General features: G+C 29.2%; 1 protein-coding gene across 1 annotated transcript; it reads left to right on the top strand.

The window, feature by feature from the left end:
* The first annotated feature begins 2868 nt into the window (after positions 1-2868).
* Positions 2869-19901, top strand: LOC131635656 (WAT1-related protein At5g64700-like). Its single transcript, XM_058906294.1, has 7 exons — positions 2869-3175; positions 5413-5475; positions 12544-12660; positions 12751-12988; positions 18930-19088; positions 19226-19377; positions 19635-19901. The coding sequence occupies exons 1-7, from the start codon at positions 2964-2966 to the stop codon at positions 19825-19827; spliced, it is 1134 nt and encodes a 377-aa protein (XP_058762277.1). The 5' UTR covers positions 2869-2963; the 3' UTR covers positions 19828-19901.
* Positions 19902-21208: the final 1307 nt, after the last annotated feature.

Raw genomic sequence — 21208 nt, 5'->3', positions numbered from 1 at the left:
AGCCAATCGAAATGTGATTACGTGAATGCCACAACTATCCATCTTGGATGCAAAGTGCTGAAATTTAAACTTAACATATTGAAAATAATGATAATGAAAGTAATAGCAGGAAAATATTTCAAGGTTAGTTTCTTAATATAATCTTTTATCTAGTAATTCCTTGTTAAAATTGTTTAATGTTAGTTGTACTTGTATCAAGTAAAATGTTTAATATTGTTGTTGTTGTAGAAATTTAGTAATTAACGATTCTATTTATTTTGTTTATTTGTCGTTGTTATTGATGTTGTTGAGATTTAATGTTTAAAGATTTCATGGATTTTGTTGTTGTTGTTGATGTTACTTCTTTTGTTGAGATTTAATGTTTAAGTATTATATTGATTTTGCTTATTTATTGTTGTTGTTGTTGAGATTTAACATTTAAAGATTCTGTAGATTTTATTGTTGTTGTTTTTGTTGTGCGATTTAATGTTTAAGGATTCTATTGATTTTATTTTTGTTGTTGTTATAGGTGTTGTTGTTGATGATATGAGGAAGATTTAGAATTTGTCAAGAAATTAGTGCTTTTTAGATTAAAACGTTAAAAAAAAGGTTAAAATTAAAATATTGTAAACATGACTTTACACCTCGGTTATTGTTGAAAATCGAGGTAAAAAGTAACGTAGTTTTAAAAATCCCAAAAATGCAGTTGTTAGGGATCAAACTCATGATCAGTGTCACATTTTCCCTCGATTTTTAAATCACCGAGGTGATAAGTGACAACTTTTCATGTCGCCTTTCGTTACCTCGCCTGAGTAACCGATACTATATCTATTTCGCGTTCGAGGTTAAAATCATTTTTTGTAGTAGTGGTCAAAACTTCACCATGATTATTCTTATGTTTATAACCTAGCTCATCGTATGTGATAGGCCCGGTTGACGTAGCAGAGAAGTCCAAATTTTAAGGTGGTAAAATGGGTTCGGCCCATCAGGCATGTCCGTTTTTCCACACTTTTTGCGGGGCGGGTCAAGGTTATAGACATGCCCCGTTTTTTTGCGAACTTTTGCAGACGCATACATTAACATGAAAATTTGCAATTTTTAAGTTAAAAAAGTGCAATGACCGCGGGTCTGCCCCGCCCTCATTTTTTTGCAAGGTGGAACAAGGTTTTAAGCACGCACCCTTAACATAACGCGCTTCTCCCCGCCCTGTTTTTTGTAAGTTTTTGCGAGACGGATCCAAACAGGACGGACATGTCCGTTTGTCACCTCTATCCACATTACCTTCCTTTATTTTTTTTGTTTCGCGCTTGCGGATTCTCTTCTTTTATATGCTTCGAGTGATTTGCCAGAGCAAACTCTGGTGGTGACCAATTCATTCTTAGTAAACCCTAGAAGATGAATTAATGTATAGAATATAATTATCTCGTACAATTATTTAAGAATGATTTCGTTACATATGATGTGTTAATTAATAAATGTGTTGAATTCTTTCCTACACATAATTTGGTCCCTTTTATATGAATATTCCAACCCAAATGAAATGAGTTAAAAGAATCATGAAGTCAATGATAAATCAGGGAACTCTAATTAATGTTGAAAATGTTAACCAGTATCCTCAGGGTATTTTTTAAGTGATTAAAGTGATAAATTCTTATTAAAATACGTATATTAAATGCATTGAAGATATTTTGAAAATTGAGATACTAACATTTATAAAAAAATATTTTCTTTATTTAATATGCTTAAAAAATGTCGTGAAGGTACTGGTTAGCACATCCTTTTAATAATAATAAATCTTAGAAAGACCATCACATCACGCAAGAAACGTGTCCTAGGCTTAAGAAAAGTGTTATCTCATGCAAATTTATTCTCTACTGGCGTTTTAAAATATATTTTAACTTGAATCGGCAAAATATAAAAAACATAAGAAGAATATAAGAAGAAAAGTTTTATTAAGCCTAACTGTTATTATTATTCTATAATAATGACATTACTCATTTTGGCTATATTAACTAATATTGGTTCAAGAAGCAAATATAAACACTTGTTTCCATTTTTTTGTTTTTTACTATCACATAATTATCTTTATTTAGTTTCGTTTCTTTACGTTTAAACTTTTTGATTAGAAAGAAGACTTTTTAAATGATAAATATTGTTCTTATCTAAATGGCATTAAGTCTTAATTGGAATGACACCAATCAACAATTTCCTTCACGAAATATCCAAAATATAAACTCAACCATATGAATAATGCATATTACATGAAAATACTGATAAGTGCTCATAAGGTAATATTTAAAGTTATTATAGTTTGAATCAGCGGTGGATAAAATTGATTATAATAAAATTGAGTTTGGTATAATTAATTTTATTAGAATTAAATTTAATAAAATTAATTTATATTTGGATACATTTATTTAAAAGTGAGTTGAATAATAAATTTTAGTGTTTAAATTACTTCGAATCAATTATACACCTTTAAAATTACTATTTTTGATCATTCCAAAAACCAAACCAAACATGCAGATAATGGATTAAATGCTGGTGACCAATATTTAAAACACTTTGATACATTTGAAAAAGTTGTTGAAATATTTATTCTCCAGTCTTGAATATATAAAACTTGAGTCAAAACATTATTTTATAATTTATAAGTGATTAAAATAAAAATTATATTTCTCACTATATCAATATTATGATTAACTGAAATTTCAATTAAATTTTATATTTATTAAACTCTTTTTTATTTTTCTTATTGACTAATTTTTCTTTTACAAAATTGATTTTTCAATTTATTTTCCAGCATTTATTTCTACTAATGACTTTTAACTTATTCATACTAAAAAACAATTCAAATACCAAGCCACTTACTACCTGGATCTAATTATATAGTTTTTCTCACTCTCTAAGACTCTCTTCTCTAACCTTCTCACCTTCTCTGTTTGGATATTATTCTCCATTTTCTTCCAACACAAGTGAGAAATATGAAAGAGAGTGAGAGAATGGAAATTGTAAAAAAGTGGTTCATTTCTTCTCAAGCTTTTCTGAGCATGGTCTTAGTGCAAGTTTTTGCAACTGGAATGCAACTTTTGTCGAGAATCATTTTGGTTCAAGGAAGTTATATTTTTGCACTTACTACTTATCGTTATATTGTTGCTGCTATTTGTGTTGCACCATTTGCACTCTATTTTGAGAGGTAATTCAGTTTGCATATTCATCTTTATTAATTTACATGTTTTAATTCGATCTCTAGTAGTAGAACTCTTTCTCCAGAATTTCATAATCCTCTAACTTTTATTCTCATATTCTTCGTTCATGTTTTTTTATCTCAATTTTCTCAACACTTTAACAACCTAGCATGTATAGTAATACTATAATATTTGATGTTTTGTAATTTTTAATATATATATATATATATATATATATATATATATATATATATATATATATATATATATATATATATATATATATATATATATATAAGATTAATTACTATATGTTTGTTATTATAAAAAAATTTACATTGACAATTCATCACTATCATCCGTTTGTATTATTTTATAAGTGGTTAAAATAAAGTTAAATTTCTCATAACATTTAACGTCTATGATTAATTAGTTATATAAAATTATTTTTACGCTGTTAACTTATTATAATTATATGTTAGTTTGTTTTAGCTTTAAAAAATGATTTTTTTCTTTGTATTTTTAAAATATTATAAATTATTTTATATTTGTTTTTTCAAAATTGAAAAACTAATTTTGAGATCTTATAATATAAATATATATTATTGAAGATCTATAATAGTCAAAATCGTAACTTTTTTAAAAAATTGTATTCAAAATTAATTTTTATGAAAAATTATTTGAAATAGTTTCAAAATTAAGTGATTTTTTGAAATTTTGCTATTCAAAAAAGTTTTACTAAAATGATAAAATATCTAAAATAATATTTTAAGAATAATTATTCAAACTAAATTTTTAGTTAAATTTTTATTTAAATTTTTATAAAAATTTATTTGTAAATTTTTTTTACACAAGAATTTTATTACAATATAAAAATTATTTTTAAAAGAAAAATAAAACAAAGAGACCTTATACATTCTATCGAATCAGAATGTAATTATTTGTATTAGACCAGAGTATAAAACTATTTTACAATTCTATAACCATTAAACTCATTCTTGGCATTTCAATTAAATTATATATATAAGATTGAAGAACAAGACAAAATATTCCATCAGCTATAAGTTAAGGAAAACTTTAAAATTCTGAATCTAGTCAACAGAAGTGAATGAGTTCACCTTAATATATAAGAGACATATATCTATGCGGTGAGTTAGCCCCACAGATATAATTGAATTAATTAACACTGCAAACAAATTAATTGACCGTTCGCCTCGAGAACTAAGTACCTGCTTTCAATTAATACACACTGTAGTTTATTGAAACATTAATCCTTATAACTTGTTCATTTTATTTTTTATTTTTTCTTATATTAAATCTGATATTTAAATTTGTGAGGTAAAATAATTATCAAAGATATTTTTTTTATCGTTAGTGGTTGAAATTCATTTCCCATGTTTGAATTCATTGCTCTATAATTGAATGTCTCTTCACAATTATTAATTGTCTTGATTTAACATAAATTCAAATATATTATTTTTAAATATGAGTTTATTTATAAACTATCCCCTCCCTTCTGCTTATAAGAGATACTCAGATTTTAAATAGATACTCAAATACATCAATTTTTATTACAAAAACATTTTTTTTTAAATAAAAAATACTAATGAAAGAATAAAAATGAACTATAATTCATTAAAATAATCTTGCCGTGTGAAGTAACATATATATTAATAATATTGATGATATAAAAATTTTACATTTTTAGAATACCAAGAATATGTTTATAATAGAAAATACAATTATATATGTATAAACGATATAATTGGTAAATTTAAAGATGTCTGGGAAATTTTAGTATATAAAATAATCTATATATTTTACCACTATTAAAAAAAATAATTTAATTAGAAGAATATTTAATTATTAATGAAAATAATATAATTTAATAAATACATTTAATAAAAGGAATAAGTGAGTAGGGTAGGGGCTCCAATATCATACCAATAGCTCTGTCCCTGCAAGTAGGAAATAAATATAATTCTTTAAATATTAAAGTGTCTTCTAATTTGAATACAATATATAGTAGTATATAATTTTTTAATTAATAATAATGCTTTAATCATTTATTCGCCTATGCATTTTTATATTTTAATTTAAATATATTTAGTAAAACGTTTAAATGTCATTCGTTAAAATGTCTGAATCTGTCCCCCTATAATATATAGGAAACCCCACTCTAACCTTAAATAAGAATAGTTGGAAGTAACTTGGAATAGGATTACGATATTACTTGTGTTTGCAGAGGACTAGTGAAGAAGTTCAATTGGAGGGTTTGGCTATGGCTTTTCATTAATGCATTGGTTGGGTAAGCATAATATTCCTTGTTATTATTTTCTTGTTGTTTTAATAATTCACTTCTTTTTTGTCAATTTGATTGACTTTTCCATCAACGTTAGCATTCAATAATACATAAATGATAGTAATAAAATATTAATTTAAATAAATATGAATATATATATATATATATATATATATATATATATATATATATATATATATATATATATATTAAAATGTGAAATTGTATTTATATTTATTATTAATTTATTGAAGAAAATAAAATTTTTATATCATTTATAAGTATTAAAATTATATAAAATTTACAAATATAATGGTTTAATGTTAAAGATATTGAGTTTAAATGTTTTTGTTCAATCAGTAAAAGACATTTTTTCAATTTTTAAAAATAAATAAAATGGAAAAAAAGTTAAGATGATTTTTATATTATTCAATAAATTTTAAATACCATATTTTATTTTAATAGTGCTATCAAATGACATTTTATAATCAATTTCACATATGATTGAATATTTTTATATCATTTATATATATTTTTTGTTATATAGAATTTATAAATAACAACGCATTTATATTATAATTTTTTTCATTATTCACTCATTTTGTAATACATAATTTTTTAAGCTTAAAAATTTAACCATCGATTATATTTTCACTAATTTTTTACTTATAATTCTCTTTTATATTTTTTATATTTTATATTTTATTATGATAATTTTAAATTTATATTAAGTAGATAGATAAATTACATTAACTTTTAACATTAGCTTACTTTTAAATTACTCTATTGGAAATTAGTTTCTAGAAATATATATTTGAAGTAATTTTTAGATACTTATACTTACTATAGCTAGCAAAGTTAAAATATATATATATATATATATGTTACTAGTAATCCCTCCCATATACCAGTATATGTTACTAGTACTCCCTTCCATCTTAATAATTAAAAATAATATTTAAGTGAATATAATATTTTTTTATTTTAATATGCACATATTTCGAAAAAATACTTATAAATAATTTATTAACTTATTCTTTTAGGACAACTATTAGCGAGAATTAATAGAATTACTAACAAACTCATAGTTAAATTATCATATATGTATAAATTAGTTTTGGAACAAAATGTTACCATATATGTATAAATTAGTTGACATTTACTAATCTTTATGGTTGAAAAATAATGAAAGATTTTTGTTTATAAATATCGGCAAAGGGATTATATTTTAAATAGGAAACAATTATATTTCTTGAATCATAAAATTTATTCCAATTTTACAATGTTTTAAGAAGTGTTATTTCTAATATCTAACAATATTAATTTGTATGGAAAGTAATGAATATGCATTCCAAAAATTATGATAAAGTAATTTTTTCAACGGTACATTCAACAACATTCACGAAAACAACAAAAGAAATCTACAATCAAAAAAAAAAAAAAAAAGGCATGCTACGATGATATTGGAAATTGTACACCGTAATTTGACATCGTATTTTCTATGGTTGATTATATGTGTGACGCAAATTTCAACTTTTATAAAAATAATAAATTAATGAGAAAAGTTAGTTGTACACCAAAAATGACAACCACACTGTATGTATATATGGTTTAACATATTTTTGGATTTTTTTAATAATATTTTTTTGTCTTAATTTTTGTGCCATGGTAAGAAGTGATCTGAAATGGTTAGAGATATATATACGGTGTAGAGAATTTTAGTGTAAAGATAGCACATCTCTAAATTAATAGAATAAGTGGACTTTATCGGTGTATATATCAAAAATGGTGTAAGTGCATTCCTCATAAAAAAAAAGAGCAATACTAGGTTGACACCACTTTATGACACCGTATGTGTGTTTTGGTCTTGCACAGTTATCAAAGTGTAGTAAAAAATTATTAAAAGTATGATGAGTATGCATTCAATGTACTCTCTCTGTCTTAAAATAAGTGTCTTTTTAGCCATAAAAAGTTGTCTCAAAATAATAGTCTCTTTACTTTTTCAATGCAATATTAACTAACTTTTACCAACTTTATCTCTTATCTACACTCTTTTCAAGTCATGACAATATATAACAACCAATAATAATTAAGGGTAATTCAGTAAAAATGTTATCTTTATTGACTCAATCATTACTTTTCTTAATCTGTGTGTAACAACCTTAAACAACATTTATATTGAGACGGGGGAGTATAAAATATAGCGTAGGACTAAAATATAGTGTCATAGCAGCATTTCTGTAAAAAGAATTACACATCAACCAACCATCAATGGACTAATGGAGTAAAACTCACATTACAACCATCACACCACTCTAAAAAATGACATGCTACAATTGAGCACCAATAAATCATGAGTCCCTATTCATAAATCACAATCAACAGCAACAAAATCCTTCAAAAAAAAAACCACAAGAAAACTCTACTCCAAGAACTAAGTTAAAAAGTCTTAAACCACTGTTGTCTTAGATATTGAATAAGATTTTCAACTCTTTTAGAGAAAATATAAGTGTTACTCTCAAATCTACCAAAATATTATTTCTAAAGAAAGTTATCATGAAGGTCTGTGGCAAACTCAAATCCTCATAAAATAGCTTTAATTAATCAAAGATTATCAAACAAGGTATTAATCAAGATAAATGTGTAATGTGTCATTCACATGTTAAAAATGTTAAATCTCACCAAAACAAAGGATCCCACCTTAATGTTAGAAAAGAGACTCAAATCCATAACACTACAAAATAATTCACTAAATCCTTACACCACATGATCACAAGAATCACAAAAGAAAAACAATTACACATTAACCAACCACCAATGAAGTAAACTCAAACTACAAGCACCACACCACTCTAAGAAAGACATACTAGAACTACGCACCAATAAATCATCAACATAAAAAAAAAAATCCTTAAAGAAGACCAAAAGTAAACTCTACCCCAAAAACTAAGTCAAAGACTCTTAAACCACTATTGTTTTAGATAGAGAATAAGATTTTCAAGTCTTATAGAGAAAGTACTAGATTTAGTCGCAAATCTACCAAAATACTATTTCTAAGCAAAGTTAACAGAGAGTCTGATGGCAAGCTCAAATCCTAGAGAATAGATTTAATATCAAGCAAATATTATCAAACGAGGCATAAACCAAAATAAGCATGTCATCCACATATTAAAGATGTAACATCACTAAAACAAAGGATCTCACCTTGAAGCCTAATAAAAGACTCAAATCCATAATACAACAAAATAACTCGCTAAGCCCTTCCACCACAAGAATCACAAAAAAATTACACTTCAATCAAACACCATTGGAGTAAAACTCACATTACAAGCACAATACTACTCTAAGAAAGACATGTTAGAACTAACACCAATAAATCACCATCAATAGAAACAATACCCTTCAAGAAGTCCAAAAGAAAACTCTATCCCAGGAACTAAGTCAAAGACTCTCAAACCGCTATTGTTTTATATATGGAATAAATTTTCAAGTATTTTAGAGAAATTATAAGAGTTAGTCACAAATCTTCCAAGATACTATTTTTAAGCAAAGCTAATAGAGAGCCTCGTGGCAAGCTCAAATCCTTAGAGAATAGCTTTAATCAAGCAAATATTATCAAACGAGGCATCAACCAAGATAAGTGTGTCATCCACATATTAAAGATATAAAATCACCTAAACAAAGAATCTCATCTATAACACAGCAAAATAACTCACTAAACCCTTCGACCACAAGAAGAAAAAGAAACACAGCAAAGGGATTCCCTTTCTTCAGACCCTTTTAAATACAAATCTCTTAGGCCAGACATCTATTCATTAACACAATGAGATTCCTAAAAAACACATGATTATATCCAAGAATCCCACTTATCATTAACCCTAAAAAAAGCATATAATCTAGAAAAATTCCAACTACTTGAATTGTATGTTTTCTCAAATCCTACCTTAAAAATAAGACACACTTTATTGGCTTTATTATCCAAATAAACCAACTCACTCACAACAACCACCTCATTAATCGATAACCCCCTTTAAGAAATACCAATTGTTTAGAGAAACCAAGCATATCCATAACCTCAACTAGTGTGGTCGGAAGAATTTTAGCAACAAGCTTAAAAAGAGAACTCATTAGAGATATAGGTCGAAAGTTTCCCACTTGGAAAAAGGAGTCGACCTTAGGAATCATGGTAACAAAATAGGATGAGAAGGTATGAGGAAGAGAGGTGAAAATGGAATTGATCAAACATAACACTCAAATTATCTCTAAGAAGGGGAGCCTCCTCCCATACTAGAGCAAAATACTACTTGGAAAATCAACTAGTGTCGGTAATTTGATACTTCCTCATGGTATATATTGGATATCATAGTTTAATAGTTTAATTTCCTAACATACCATCCTTCATGCTAGATATGGCTTCCTTAAGACCAACCGAATAAGGGTAGTTTATTTTTACCATTATTTGATGCCCCTAAAAGTAGGGTATGCTTTTTATTTTAATTATCACGATTTCCAGTGCAACTCTTTCAATATTCTCATATCGGGTCTTAGTGCCCTTAAACACCTTGCTCACAAAATAGACAAGTCGCTCAACTCTACATGTCTCTTGGACAATCACAAAAATCATCACCTGGTCAGTAACTAACACATAAAGGTAAAAGGGAGAACCTTTTATTGGGTGTGTCAAGATGGGAGGTGACACTAGGAATGCCTTTAAGTTTGAGAATACCTCATTGCACTCGCTCGTTCAGTCACATTGTTATGGTGTAGTGCTATTAGAAGTGACATCCCTTTGTGGTGTAGGGCTATCACAAGTTTTTAGGGTTGTTATGGTGTTAGAGAAATCTCACACAAGGATGGTTAGAAGATCTTTGTGTGGATTTTTTGCATAATGAATTGAATCTCCCTCTCAACCTCACAGTTGAAGTATTTATAAGGGCCTTGTGGGCCTAGATCTTTGAATCAAGAAGGAAAATTCTACACTTCCCACTTTCAGAAACATGGAAAAGAGGACAGTTACTCCCTATTATTTAAGAGAACATGATATTCCCCTTTTGACTCCCTCTCCCGTACCGTTGTGGACCGTGGCATGTCCTTTCCCAAATTCTCATGAATGGGTGAGTAATCTAGAAAATAGTGACATAATCAAGAAATGGACGTCTGTCCCAATAAATGGGCGACTAAAGAGTATCTTACAAGGGAGACATGCTATATTGACTATCTTGAGAGAGCTCTGGAGTCTCCTCTTTTGTGGGCCTTTGCACTTATACAAAAACAAAAGTGATTACAATTATTATTAATTATGGTGCATTATTTACAACACCCCATTTAAATTGGTGGATAAATATTAACCTTTAAAATCTTGTAAGTAAGTTGATTAAATCATTAAGTTGATAAATATTTTGTTAAAAAATATTACAACTGATATCCAAATTAGAATACAGGTTGTAGTTTTCAATCCATTATTCAAAATATCTTTAATAAAATGTTGGTCAGTCATAATGTGATTTTTCATGTCTAATTTATTGTTAAAAAAACTTGCATAGGGCTTTCATAGCGTATCTTCAAATATTCTAACACTTATTTCATTTATAGTAGTTTATAAATTCATTGTGTCATAGTTTGAAATTCCACTTTTCCATTTGATTAAGGCATTAAAATTTTCCTTTTTCTTCTCCAAGAAAAAGGTTCTCAAACAAGAAAGTACAATAGCCATAATTAGATCTTCAATTGCTTACTGAATCTTCATAATTAACATCAATGTATGACTCCATAGTTAGACTCCCACATCTTTTGAACAAGAGTCTTATTCATGGAGTGACTTTGATATATTGTATTACTTGATATATAATTTGTAAATATCTTTCCCTTAGGGCATGCATGGATTAACTCATCACAATTACCTCATAAGCCAAAATTTGTTTAATATTGTCCTAGTAAAACAAATTTATCACTAATCTCTGGTAGTGTACATTGTTAGTTCTGACGTTTTCCTACTGATAAATCATCTTGTGGGTTTGTTAAACTTTAACACTTGTAAGATTCCATCCAAGGTTGCATGTTTCCCATAAACTATCAAGTACATATTTTTTATAATAGATAAAAATGCAATGCTTTGATTATGCTTCCTTAATTCCAAAAATACTTGAGTTTTATAAAGTCCTTTATCTCAAACCCTAATGATAATTTCTTCTCAAGAAATTGTCTCTCTATTAAATAATTGTTTGTAATAATAGTATCATCATCGAAAAGAAGAAGTATAGTTAGTTTTCTTCCTTTTGAATGATTGAAGAACATATCATCCTCTCTTTGGGTTTGTTTATAGCCTAAAGATGCCATTACTTTTTTAATATTCTAGACCATGTTTGAGAGGTTTAATTTAGTCCATATAAGACATCCCTCATTCAATAATACTTTTTTTGGATTTGAGACCATATATTTGGGGATTCTATGTATACATCTCATCCGATAAGTTTTCATGCAAGAACTCATCATTAACATTTATCTTCCCATCTAGAGAAAACATATTTTCATTATCAACGTATTATGTTTGAGTATATCCTTTTCCCATTAGTTTGACCTTGTAACAATCAAGAGTGTCATTTGAAATGCGTCTTATTATATAGATTTCCTTACATCCAATTGATTTCTTGCCTTTCTTTCCTTTCAACAATCTCCCAAGTCTTATTTTACTCAAGTTTTTTCATTTCCTCATTGATTGATTTGACAAAATTTTATTTAATACATCTTGAAATTATAACATAATTATCAAAGAATCAATAACTCCAATAAAAATTTGATATTACAGAGAAATATGTTTAGAGGAGGAATATGTATAGAAGCACACAAACTTTTTTTCTTTATCATAACAATAGGTAAATCATTCAAGTCAGTATCAATTCATATTTTTCTTCAGAATTAATGAGGATTAAATTCAAATATTTTTCATCAACGATTTTATAAGAGTAATTTACACCATTAGATAAATAAAGAGGGTTCACAGTCTCCTTATCATAAAAGTAAACAATAAAGTGAATTTTACATTAGTTTCTAACAAAATGATTAAACCTATAACAGGATGACAATGTCTCTTGGATTATTCTACTTTGGTCTTCGAGACACGACTGCTACTTACTCTGTCAACTTCCTCAATTTAATTCCTATTTGCACATTCTTGATATCTATCATAGTCAGGTAATATCTAAATTTATTAAATATAAATTTAATTAGCTATATGAAAATTAAAACAATATGTCACCTATAAATTATAAATGATTATCGCAGAATAGAGAATCTAAGGATTGAAACATGGAGTGGTAAAGCCAAATGTCTCGGGACAATTGTGTGTGTTGGTGGGGCATTAGCTACGAGTCTTTACAAAGGAAAGGAATTTTATATTGGTCAAAATCACAATCACCATACTGATAAGATTGTGGTTGCAACACACAAAACTCACATGCTTCGTGGAACTATCTTTTTAGTTGGATCATGTTGTTCTTACACAACTTGGTTTATTATGCAGGTATGTCTCAACTTATATTTTTAATTTTGTACTATTAAAATATTAAACATTTATTTGGCTTAGATAATATATGTATTTTATTATGGCTATAACTCACATGATGAAATAAAATCACACTACATGCGGTTACTGATTGGACACGATTAAAAAACTAGTTAGTAATTTCAATGAAATAAATTGCGGTCGTTAATAAGTATTTAGGTAGTTAATGTAATAGAATCTCTATATAGAGCATATGGTATCATGTGTTTATTTTTTAAAAAATTCAATTAATTTAATATGTTTTTTATTTAAATATGAAGTATCATGTATAATACTCTCTATTCTAGTTAATGGTGGAAAACTAATACTCTCTATTCTAGTTAATGGTGGAAAACTCAGGAAGATACTTCATCTTGGTGAAGGTGTTTGCAACAGAAATGTAACATAATTGTAACAAAAAAGATGAATCTCGCTAAGAGTTGAAAAAGAGAATAAAATGATTTTCATTGATAGAATAAATTTATTACAAGAATGTTTATATAAGATTATCTGGAGCTCATAAACTAGTGGATATAAAGCTTATTCTATCTATACACAAGTTACTCTACGAGTGAATAATAAGACTAAACCTAGTTGTACAATAAGCTAACATCCTCCCTCAAGTTGGACTATGTATACTACAAAGTCCCAACTTGACTAAGAAGGAATTCAAAGCAGGAGAATGTAAGGGCTTTGTGAACATGTCAGCTAGTTGTGTATTAGTAGATACAGGTAACAAGTGAATTCACTTGGATTGTAACTTCTCACGAACTACATGACATTCAAGCTCAATGTGTTTTCTTCTCTCATGGAAAGTATTGTGAGCCAAGTAGATATCAAACTTTCTATCACAATATACAGAAGCAGACTGATGAGATGAAATAAGAAAATCATGAAATAAATATTGTAACCATTGAAGTTCACATGTGAGTGAAGCTAAGGCCATATACTCAGCTTCAGCGGAAGACCTAGAAACAATATGTTATTTCTTTGATTTCCAGCATAAAAGAGATGAACCTAGAATCACACAATATCCAGTAACAGTCTTCCTTGTTTCAGAAGTCTGTTAGTGGCTATTGTGTGATTCAGAATCAGATTTAGCAAAGGCAAATAGTTTCAGAGAACTAAAGGCAAAAAACAAAATTCCTATAGCGGATACAACTTTCAAGTACATGAGAATATGAGTAGCAGCTTGATAATGAGGCAATAAGGGTTGAGACACATATTGGCTTAAGTGTTGAACAACAAAGGAAATGTCTGGCCTTGAATTAGTCAAGTAGATCAACCTTTCAAGCAATCTTCTATAAGAAGATGGATCCTCCAACGGTTGGCCCTTATTGACTGAAAGCTTGATTTTTGGATCAAATGGAACAAGTGATGGCTTTGAAGCAAGGAAACCAGTACCTTCTAAAAGTTCCAGGGTATATTTCCTTTGATTGAGAAAAATTCCTGTTTTGGATCTAGCAATCTCAAAACCTAAGAAAAACCTTAATTGGACAAGATATTTGATCTTGAATTGTTTATCTAAGAGGTGTTTAACATTGTGAATTTCATGAATTGTGTCACCTTCCAATACAATGTCATCTACATAGACTAGTGGGGCAGCGAAGCTATGTTTATTAGCTTTAAGATACAAGGAATGATCAGCCTGAGATTGATGTTAACCAAGAGAGATAAAAAAGAAGATAACTTGGAGTACCATTGTCTACTAGCTTGTTTTAATCCATACAAGGGTTTTTGTAGTTTGCATACCTTTAATGAATTGAAGCCAGACAGTCCAAGTGGAAGGGTCATGTACATTTCTTCATGTAAGTCACCATGAAGAAAATCATTATTGATATCTAATTGCTCAAGATACCATCCTTTAATAGCTGCAAGAGACAAAACTCTAACTGCGGTAAGCTTAGCCATATTAGAGAAAGTGTAAAAGTAGTCAATTCCTTCCATGTGAGTGTATCCCTTTGCTACCAGCCTTGCTTTGTACCTTTAAATGGAACCATCTACCCTGTATTTAACCTTATAAATCCATCTACACCCAATAGGAGACTTCGTAGCTGGTAAATCAACCATAGTCCAAGTTTGGGTCTTTTCAAGAGCATGTAGCTCAACATCCTGACATGCTTCCAACACTTATTTTTAATGGCTTGGTTATAGGGTTTTCGGTAAGAGATGGAAGAAAAATAATAACAAAGATGCTTGTATAATGGAGAACATTTATCATATGAAATGACAAAGGATATGCAACATGTAATGAATGATGCTTAAAATAAGGCTTATTGCAAGTATTATAGCAATGATAATCTGCAAGATACATAGAAGGGTTAGAGACACGACTGAAGTGTCTTAAAGGTAAGGTCGAGGGTTCATTCTCTAATACAGGAGAGATGTTATTAGGAGAGAGGGTGTGGAGGGAGTCTTTGTAAGAATTGGACATTGAGGTGGGAATATGTGGATGTCTTGTGGATAAAGGAAAAAGTACAATATTGTTGCCATCAATAGGATTTGGTATGCTTTGTGGATTTATGGTTGTAGCAGGATTTATACTAAGTGTACTTTATGGGTTTATGGTTGTAGTAGGGTTAAGAATGTCACAAAGTTGTGAAAGGCTGAGATTAGGAGATAAATGTGAGTGAATGGAGCTATTACTGATAAGACTGGTATTGGAAGCACTATCAGGTTGTCCTTGAGAGCTAGAATCAATGGATACAATTGAATTTAGGTAAATGTTGTTATTAGTAGGACATGAAATGGTTGTAGATGTAGGCTGGGGGTTTTTGTTCAGTATTGTCATCTAGAAAAGTATATAACCTTTGGTGTCATATTCAAAACCAAGGAGCACGTACTTTCTATCTCTAGGGTCAAATTTTGTCTTATATGCCTGAATAGTGGTGGCAAAACTTAAGCAGCCAAAAATTTCAAATGAATTAATGAGGGTGGTTGAAGATATAAAAGTTCTTATGGGTATTTTGACTTAAGGAGAGGAGTAGGTAACCTATTGATTATGTGAATGGCATGCTGGACACAAAAATTCCACAAATTAAGAAGGACTTGAAAATGAAAAAATAGAGTTCTAGCCACATTTAAGATGTGTTGGTGTTTCCTTTCCACCAGCCCCATTTTGTTGGGGTGTTTCAACACATGATATTTGATGAATGACACCTTTTGACAAAAAAAATTGAGAAAGAGCAACAAATTCAGTACCATTATCTGACCTTAAGAATTTTAGAGATGTATTGAATTGGCTTTCAATGTATGCTATAAACTGAATTATGCTTGTTTTAGTTTGGTCTTTTGTTTTAAGGAATATGACCCAATTGTACCTAGTATAATCATCAACCAAAGTTAAGAAATATTTGTATCCTAAAATTGAAATAGTAGAGAATGACCCTTATAAATCAGCATGTAAAATTTCAAAAGGTGTAGAAGAATGAGTAATACTATGTGGAAAAGGTAACTTCTTTTGTTTGCCAAGATGACAAGAGTCATAAGGAATTTCATTGTTCTTATAAGGAATAAAAGGGAATACTTTTGAAACAATATGTAAGCCTGTGTCATAAATGTGGCCTAGTGTTAGATGCCAAAGATTACAATAATTTTGAGTAATAGAATGACACGCAGAATGATGCTTTGAGTAATCAAGAACATATAGCCCCCTTTGCAACTTAGTTATATCAATCATTTCCTTGGAATGATTCTGCATTATTTGGCATTAATTAGCATTGAAATGAACATCATAACTATTGCTACTAACAAGATTAGTAATGAAAATCAAATTAACATGAAAACTTGGTATGTATAGAACATTGTGTAAGGTTAAGGATGGAGAAATGACTACACTACCAGACATTGAAGTAGCAAATAAATAACCATTAGGCGAGCTAACATGCACATGAATACTGTTTTTATGAGAGATAAAAGAATTGATATCAAAGGATATATGGTCAGTAGCACCTGTATCTAGAATCCAGAGGTGAGAATTCTTATTAGTGCCATTGGGAGAGTATGAATTTAGGACAAAGGGAGATGTGGAGGTGGAGTTGGCCTTAGGAAGGGTCTTGGACTCTTGAAGCAACAACTAGACCAAAAAGGTTATTTAATAGCATTTTCTTATGATTTAATAACGCTTTTAAGCGCTATTAAAGTCGTCGCTATTATAGGTTCACCACTTATAATGTTGTTGTACTAATCTTAAGTAAAGCCAAACGAAGATGCAGTTGAGTTAGGCTGAGAAGAATCTGAATTAACGTTCACTGAGGCATTAGATTGAGAACTTGGAGTCTTTCTTTTGCCTTTAAAGCATGGTGGATAACCATGTTTGAGAAAACAAGTCTCAACTGTATGATTTGTCCTGCCACAATGTGTGCATACTCGATTATGCCCTCTAGCTCCACCATATCCTGGAGATTTACCTTTAAAACCAGTATTCTAAATTTGGCATTTGAATTTTCTAATGCATTTTGAATTCGAAAAAAGCAGCTTCTTCACCAGTAGGGGCATTTGAAACAATAGTGGAAATATAACTATTCATTTCCCTTTCTTATTTAATAACGAGAGAGAAGGCTTTATCAACATCTGGTAATGGGTTCATCACCATAATCTCGGACTTGGAATGTGATACAAATTTTATTCAATCCCTTGAGAAATCGAATGACATAATTATGCTCACGATATCATTGGAAAGATGCAATCACACCACAAGAGCAAGGAATAACACATGAACAAGTAGGAACAAGGTGATAATTTTCTAACTCATCCTACATTACTTTCAATTGAGTAAAATAGTTAGAAACATTGATAGTACCTTGACGAAACTTATAGAGATTTTCTTGAATATCTGAAATACGAAAAATATCACTGTGAGAAAATTGAGTCCTCAAATTCTTCCATACACCAGCTACACTATCAATCCAAAGCACCGATTTGGCAATTGACTCTGAAATATATCGATGAATCCAAGCTAAGACCATAGTGTTGCAACGAATCCATGAAGCATAGAGAAGATCCTTTACAAGAGGCTTTGTGAGGTTTCCATCGATGAATTTTTCTTTGTTCTTGGAAATTAGAGCAATGTGCACCGATCTTGCCCAGTATGATAGTTCTTATCATCAAGCAATGGGGAGACGAGTACAATGGCTGGATTCTCATTAGGATGTAGATAATATGGATTCGTTGAATTAGTAGAAAAGTCAGTGAAACTTTGGTACACCAATGATGTGAAAAAATAAGAGTATAAAGGTAACCGATTACATAATCAAGAAAAAGAAGAAGATGATTTCAATGAAAAGAAATCAAAGAGAAAGGAAAGAAACGAATGCAATACGAAAGAAATCGCAGCAAAGAAATGTGTAATCGAAGAAGAACAGTGGTTACCAGAGCTTGTTAAGCTCTAATACCATGTTAATGGTGGTAAACTCAGAAAGATACTTCATCTTGGTGAAGGTGTTTGCAACAGAAACATAATATAATTGTAACAAAAAAGATGAAACTTACTAAGAGTTAGAGAAGAGAATAAATTGATTCTCATTGATAGAATACAACTATTACAAGAATGTCTATATACGATTATTATATATGATTATTTGAAGCTCATAAACTAATGGATATAAATTTTATTCTATCCATACACATGTTACTCTATAAGTGAATAAGACTAAACCTAGCAATACAAGTGTCACTATGCTAATAGATGAATAATATAAGCTAATAATTCTCCTAGTGAATATGATTTGGAAACATAAATACCCTACAAATTTTAACATTTTATGGTGTTCTATATTACTTAAGTAATTAGTTCTCATAGTTAAAAATATTAAATTTATACCAACACTATTTTAATGAATTTATCAAAATTCTAGAGACACTTTAAGTTTTAAATATTTATTGTGAAACAAATCACTAATATGGTTTAAAATATAAATAGGTTAAGTTGGTTAAAGTATTTCCATTGAGGTATTGGGGAACAATGCTATCATGCATTATGGCCGCAATTCAGTCAGCAGTCATCGGTATATTCATAAATTCTAGTAAAGAATCTTGGAGGTTAGAGTGGAATCTACAACTTATTACTATACTCTACTCGGTAAGATTATTTTATTATTCAATAATGTTTATCTTCAACTATACATTAAGTGAATTAAACTATTTTCTTTGATTTGTTTTGATAATATTCTCTCTATGAGAATCTTAAACACTAATGAGTTAGATTTTATTATGTAGGGAGCATTTGCTACTGCTGCTACATTTTGTTTACTATCATGGACAATTCCAATCAAGGGACCTACTTATCCTCCAATGTTCAATCCACTTGCTCTAGTTTTTGTTGCAATATCAGAGGCTATTGTACTTGGCGAGCCACTAAGAGTTGGAACGTATGAATTCTTTTCACCCTCCTATTTTAACAATTAGTTGAATTTATAAGTTTATTCTAATTTTTAAACAATTACATGTTGAATATTAAATTGAATATTTAATATTCTAATTTTAAAAAATTATTTTATAATTATTTAACTTACAAACTAACTTAACAAGGTGTGTTAATAATTATAAAGGTAGAGTGAATATTAAATTGGATTTTTATTTTTTAATTAATGATATATAAATTGCTAATTTAAAAAACATTTTACAGGTTGTTGGGCATGGTTTTGATCATTATAGGATTATATTACTTTTTATGGGGCAAAAGAAATGAGATGCCACGTCTATCTCAAACAAATGTAGCAGCTTCTGAATTATCAATAAGCATGGCTGGTGATCCTATTGTGCCTAAATCAACAACAATTATAGCACAGAGCTCTTCACCTGATGAGAGTATACCATGATTTTTTTTGTCTATGTGAAAAGTGTATGTGAAAATTATGCTCTATTACCCTATTGTGAAGATGTTTTTATCAAAGATTGTTTAGCAAGTTATATAAATCTAAGATTGACCTTATTATTCAAAATGTATCGTCCCTTCCCCACTAGCCAAGCTACACACTGCAAAGACCACAAAAATGTATGCCCTTTTTATGTAGTGGTATAAGTTTATTGGCCCTCTAAGAACAGGTAATTTATGAAGAAGAAGGGAGGATAAGTGCGATGACGATGTGTGTGCTACTTTGGAAAGTCAGAGGCCATTCGAATATGTCATATGATCGTTTAAATAAGATAAAGATAGAAAAGTTGCACTAAGAGTTATCCAAATTTGACTGAACGTTGGCCTAATCCTATTCCGATGAGGTTTTCTTGAAATTTTTTACCATAGACTTTTGAGTTTTTAAAGGTCATGTCAACGAACATTAATACAATCTGATCTCGAGATTTTGAACAAGCTTATCCCCAACCTAAAGACGGCTATTACCCCAATTTATTTTATTGAGACAATTAGAGATTTATGGCTGATCTCTTTAACTAAAGCAAAGTTTTTTTCTTCGAAAAAGCTTAATAAACCAATAACAGAGATTTATGACTAATCTCAAGAACCAATACTCAATCTCTTAAAGATATCACACCCTTAAGACTATAAACGATCAACACAACCACTTACAAAAATATTCTCCTCACAGATGGAGCTTCACTCAATAGCACTTAGGTAACCAATAGTGAAAAAGAGAACTTGGGAGAGAAAAACAATAAATTCCAAAGAAATAGAAAATTATTGGAAAGTGGCGTAATTTCAATTGAGGGCCTTTATATAATAATTGTAATCACCCAAAAAGGAAGATATTCATGGGTTGCATTAACTATTTAATCAATTAGCTTAAACAATTTGATTTAGAGTTGTTGCATATGTTTAAGGCGCCGTCTAAATGATTTGGGGCATAAGTTTGAGTAGATCTATTTGATTAGATCAACGTCCTAATCAATTAGATAAGACAGAATTTTCCCTCTAGTGGTTTATAGAGCTCCTAGGTCATTTGACATAATTTTAAGACATTTTTCAAATATTTCTTTTGATAAAATTTTCTTTGTTTCTAATCAAATCCTTCTACTCCCAATGATCCCCCTTTCTAGACAACTTCCAACAATATTCAAGATAACCACATCCTCTCTAGAATCATGCCAACGTCAAAAAATAATAATTCATTACTCATACAACTTGTTTCCAAGCCCTCACATTTTATATATTCTAATTCTAATCTTTATAATTTTAACAACATTCTGTCAAAACCTTTTAATATTTCTTTTTATTTGTGAATTTTTTCAGTGAAGAGTGAGCAC

Source organism: Vicia villosa, unplaced genomic scaffold, assembly GCF_029867415.1.
Source record: "Vicia villosa cultivar HV-30 ecotype Madison, WI unplaced genomic scaffold, Vvil1.0 ctg.001530F_1_1, whole genome shotgun sequence".
NCBI classification, from domain to species: Eukaryota; Viridiplantae; Streptophyta; class Magnoliopsida; order Fabales; family Fabaceae; genus Vicia; species Vicia villosa.
This window is presented reverse-complemented; position numbering and strand designations above follow the sequence as displayed.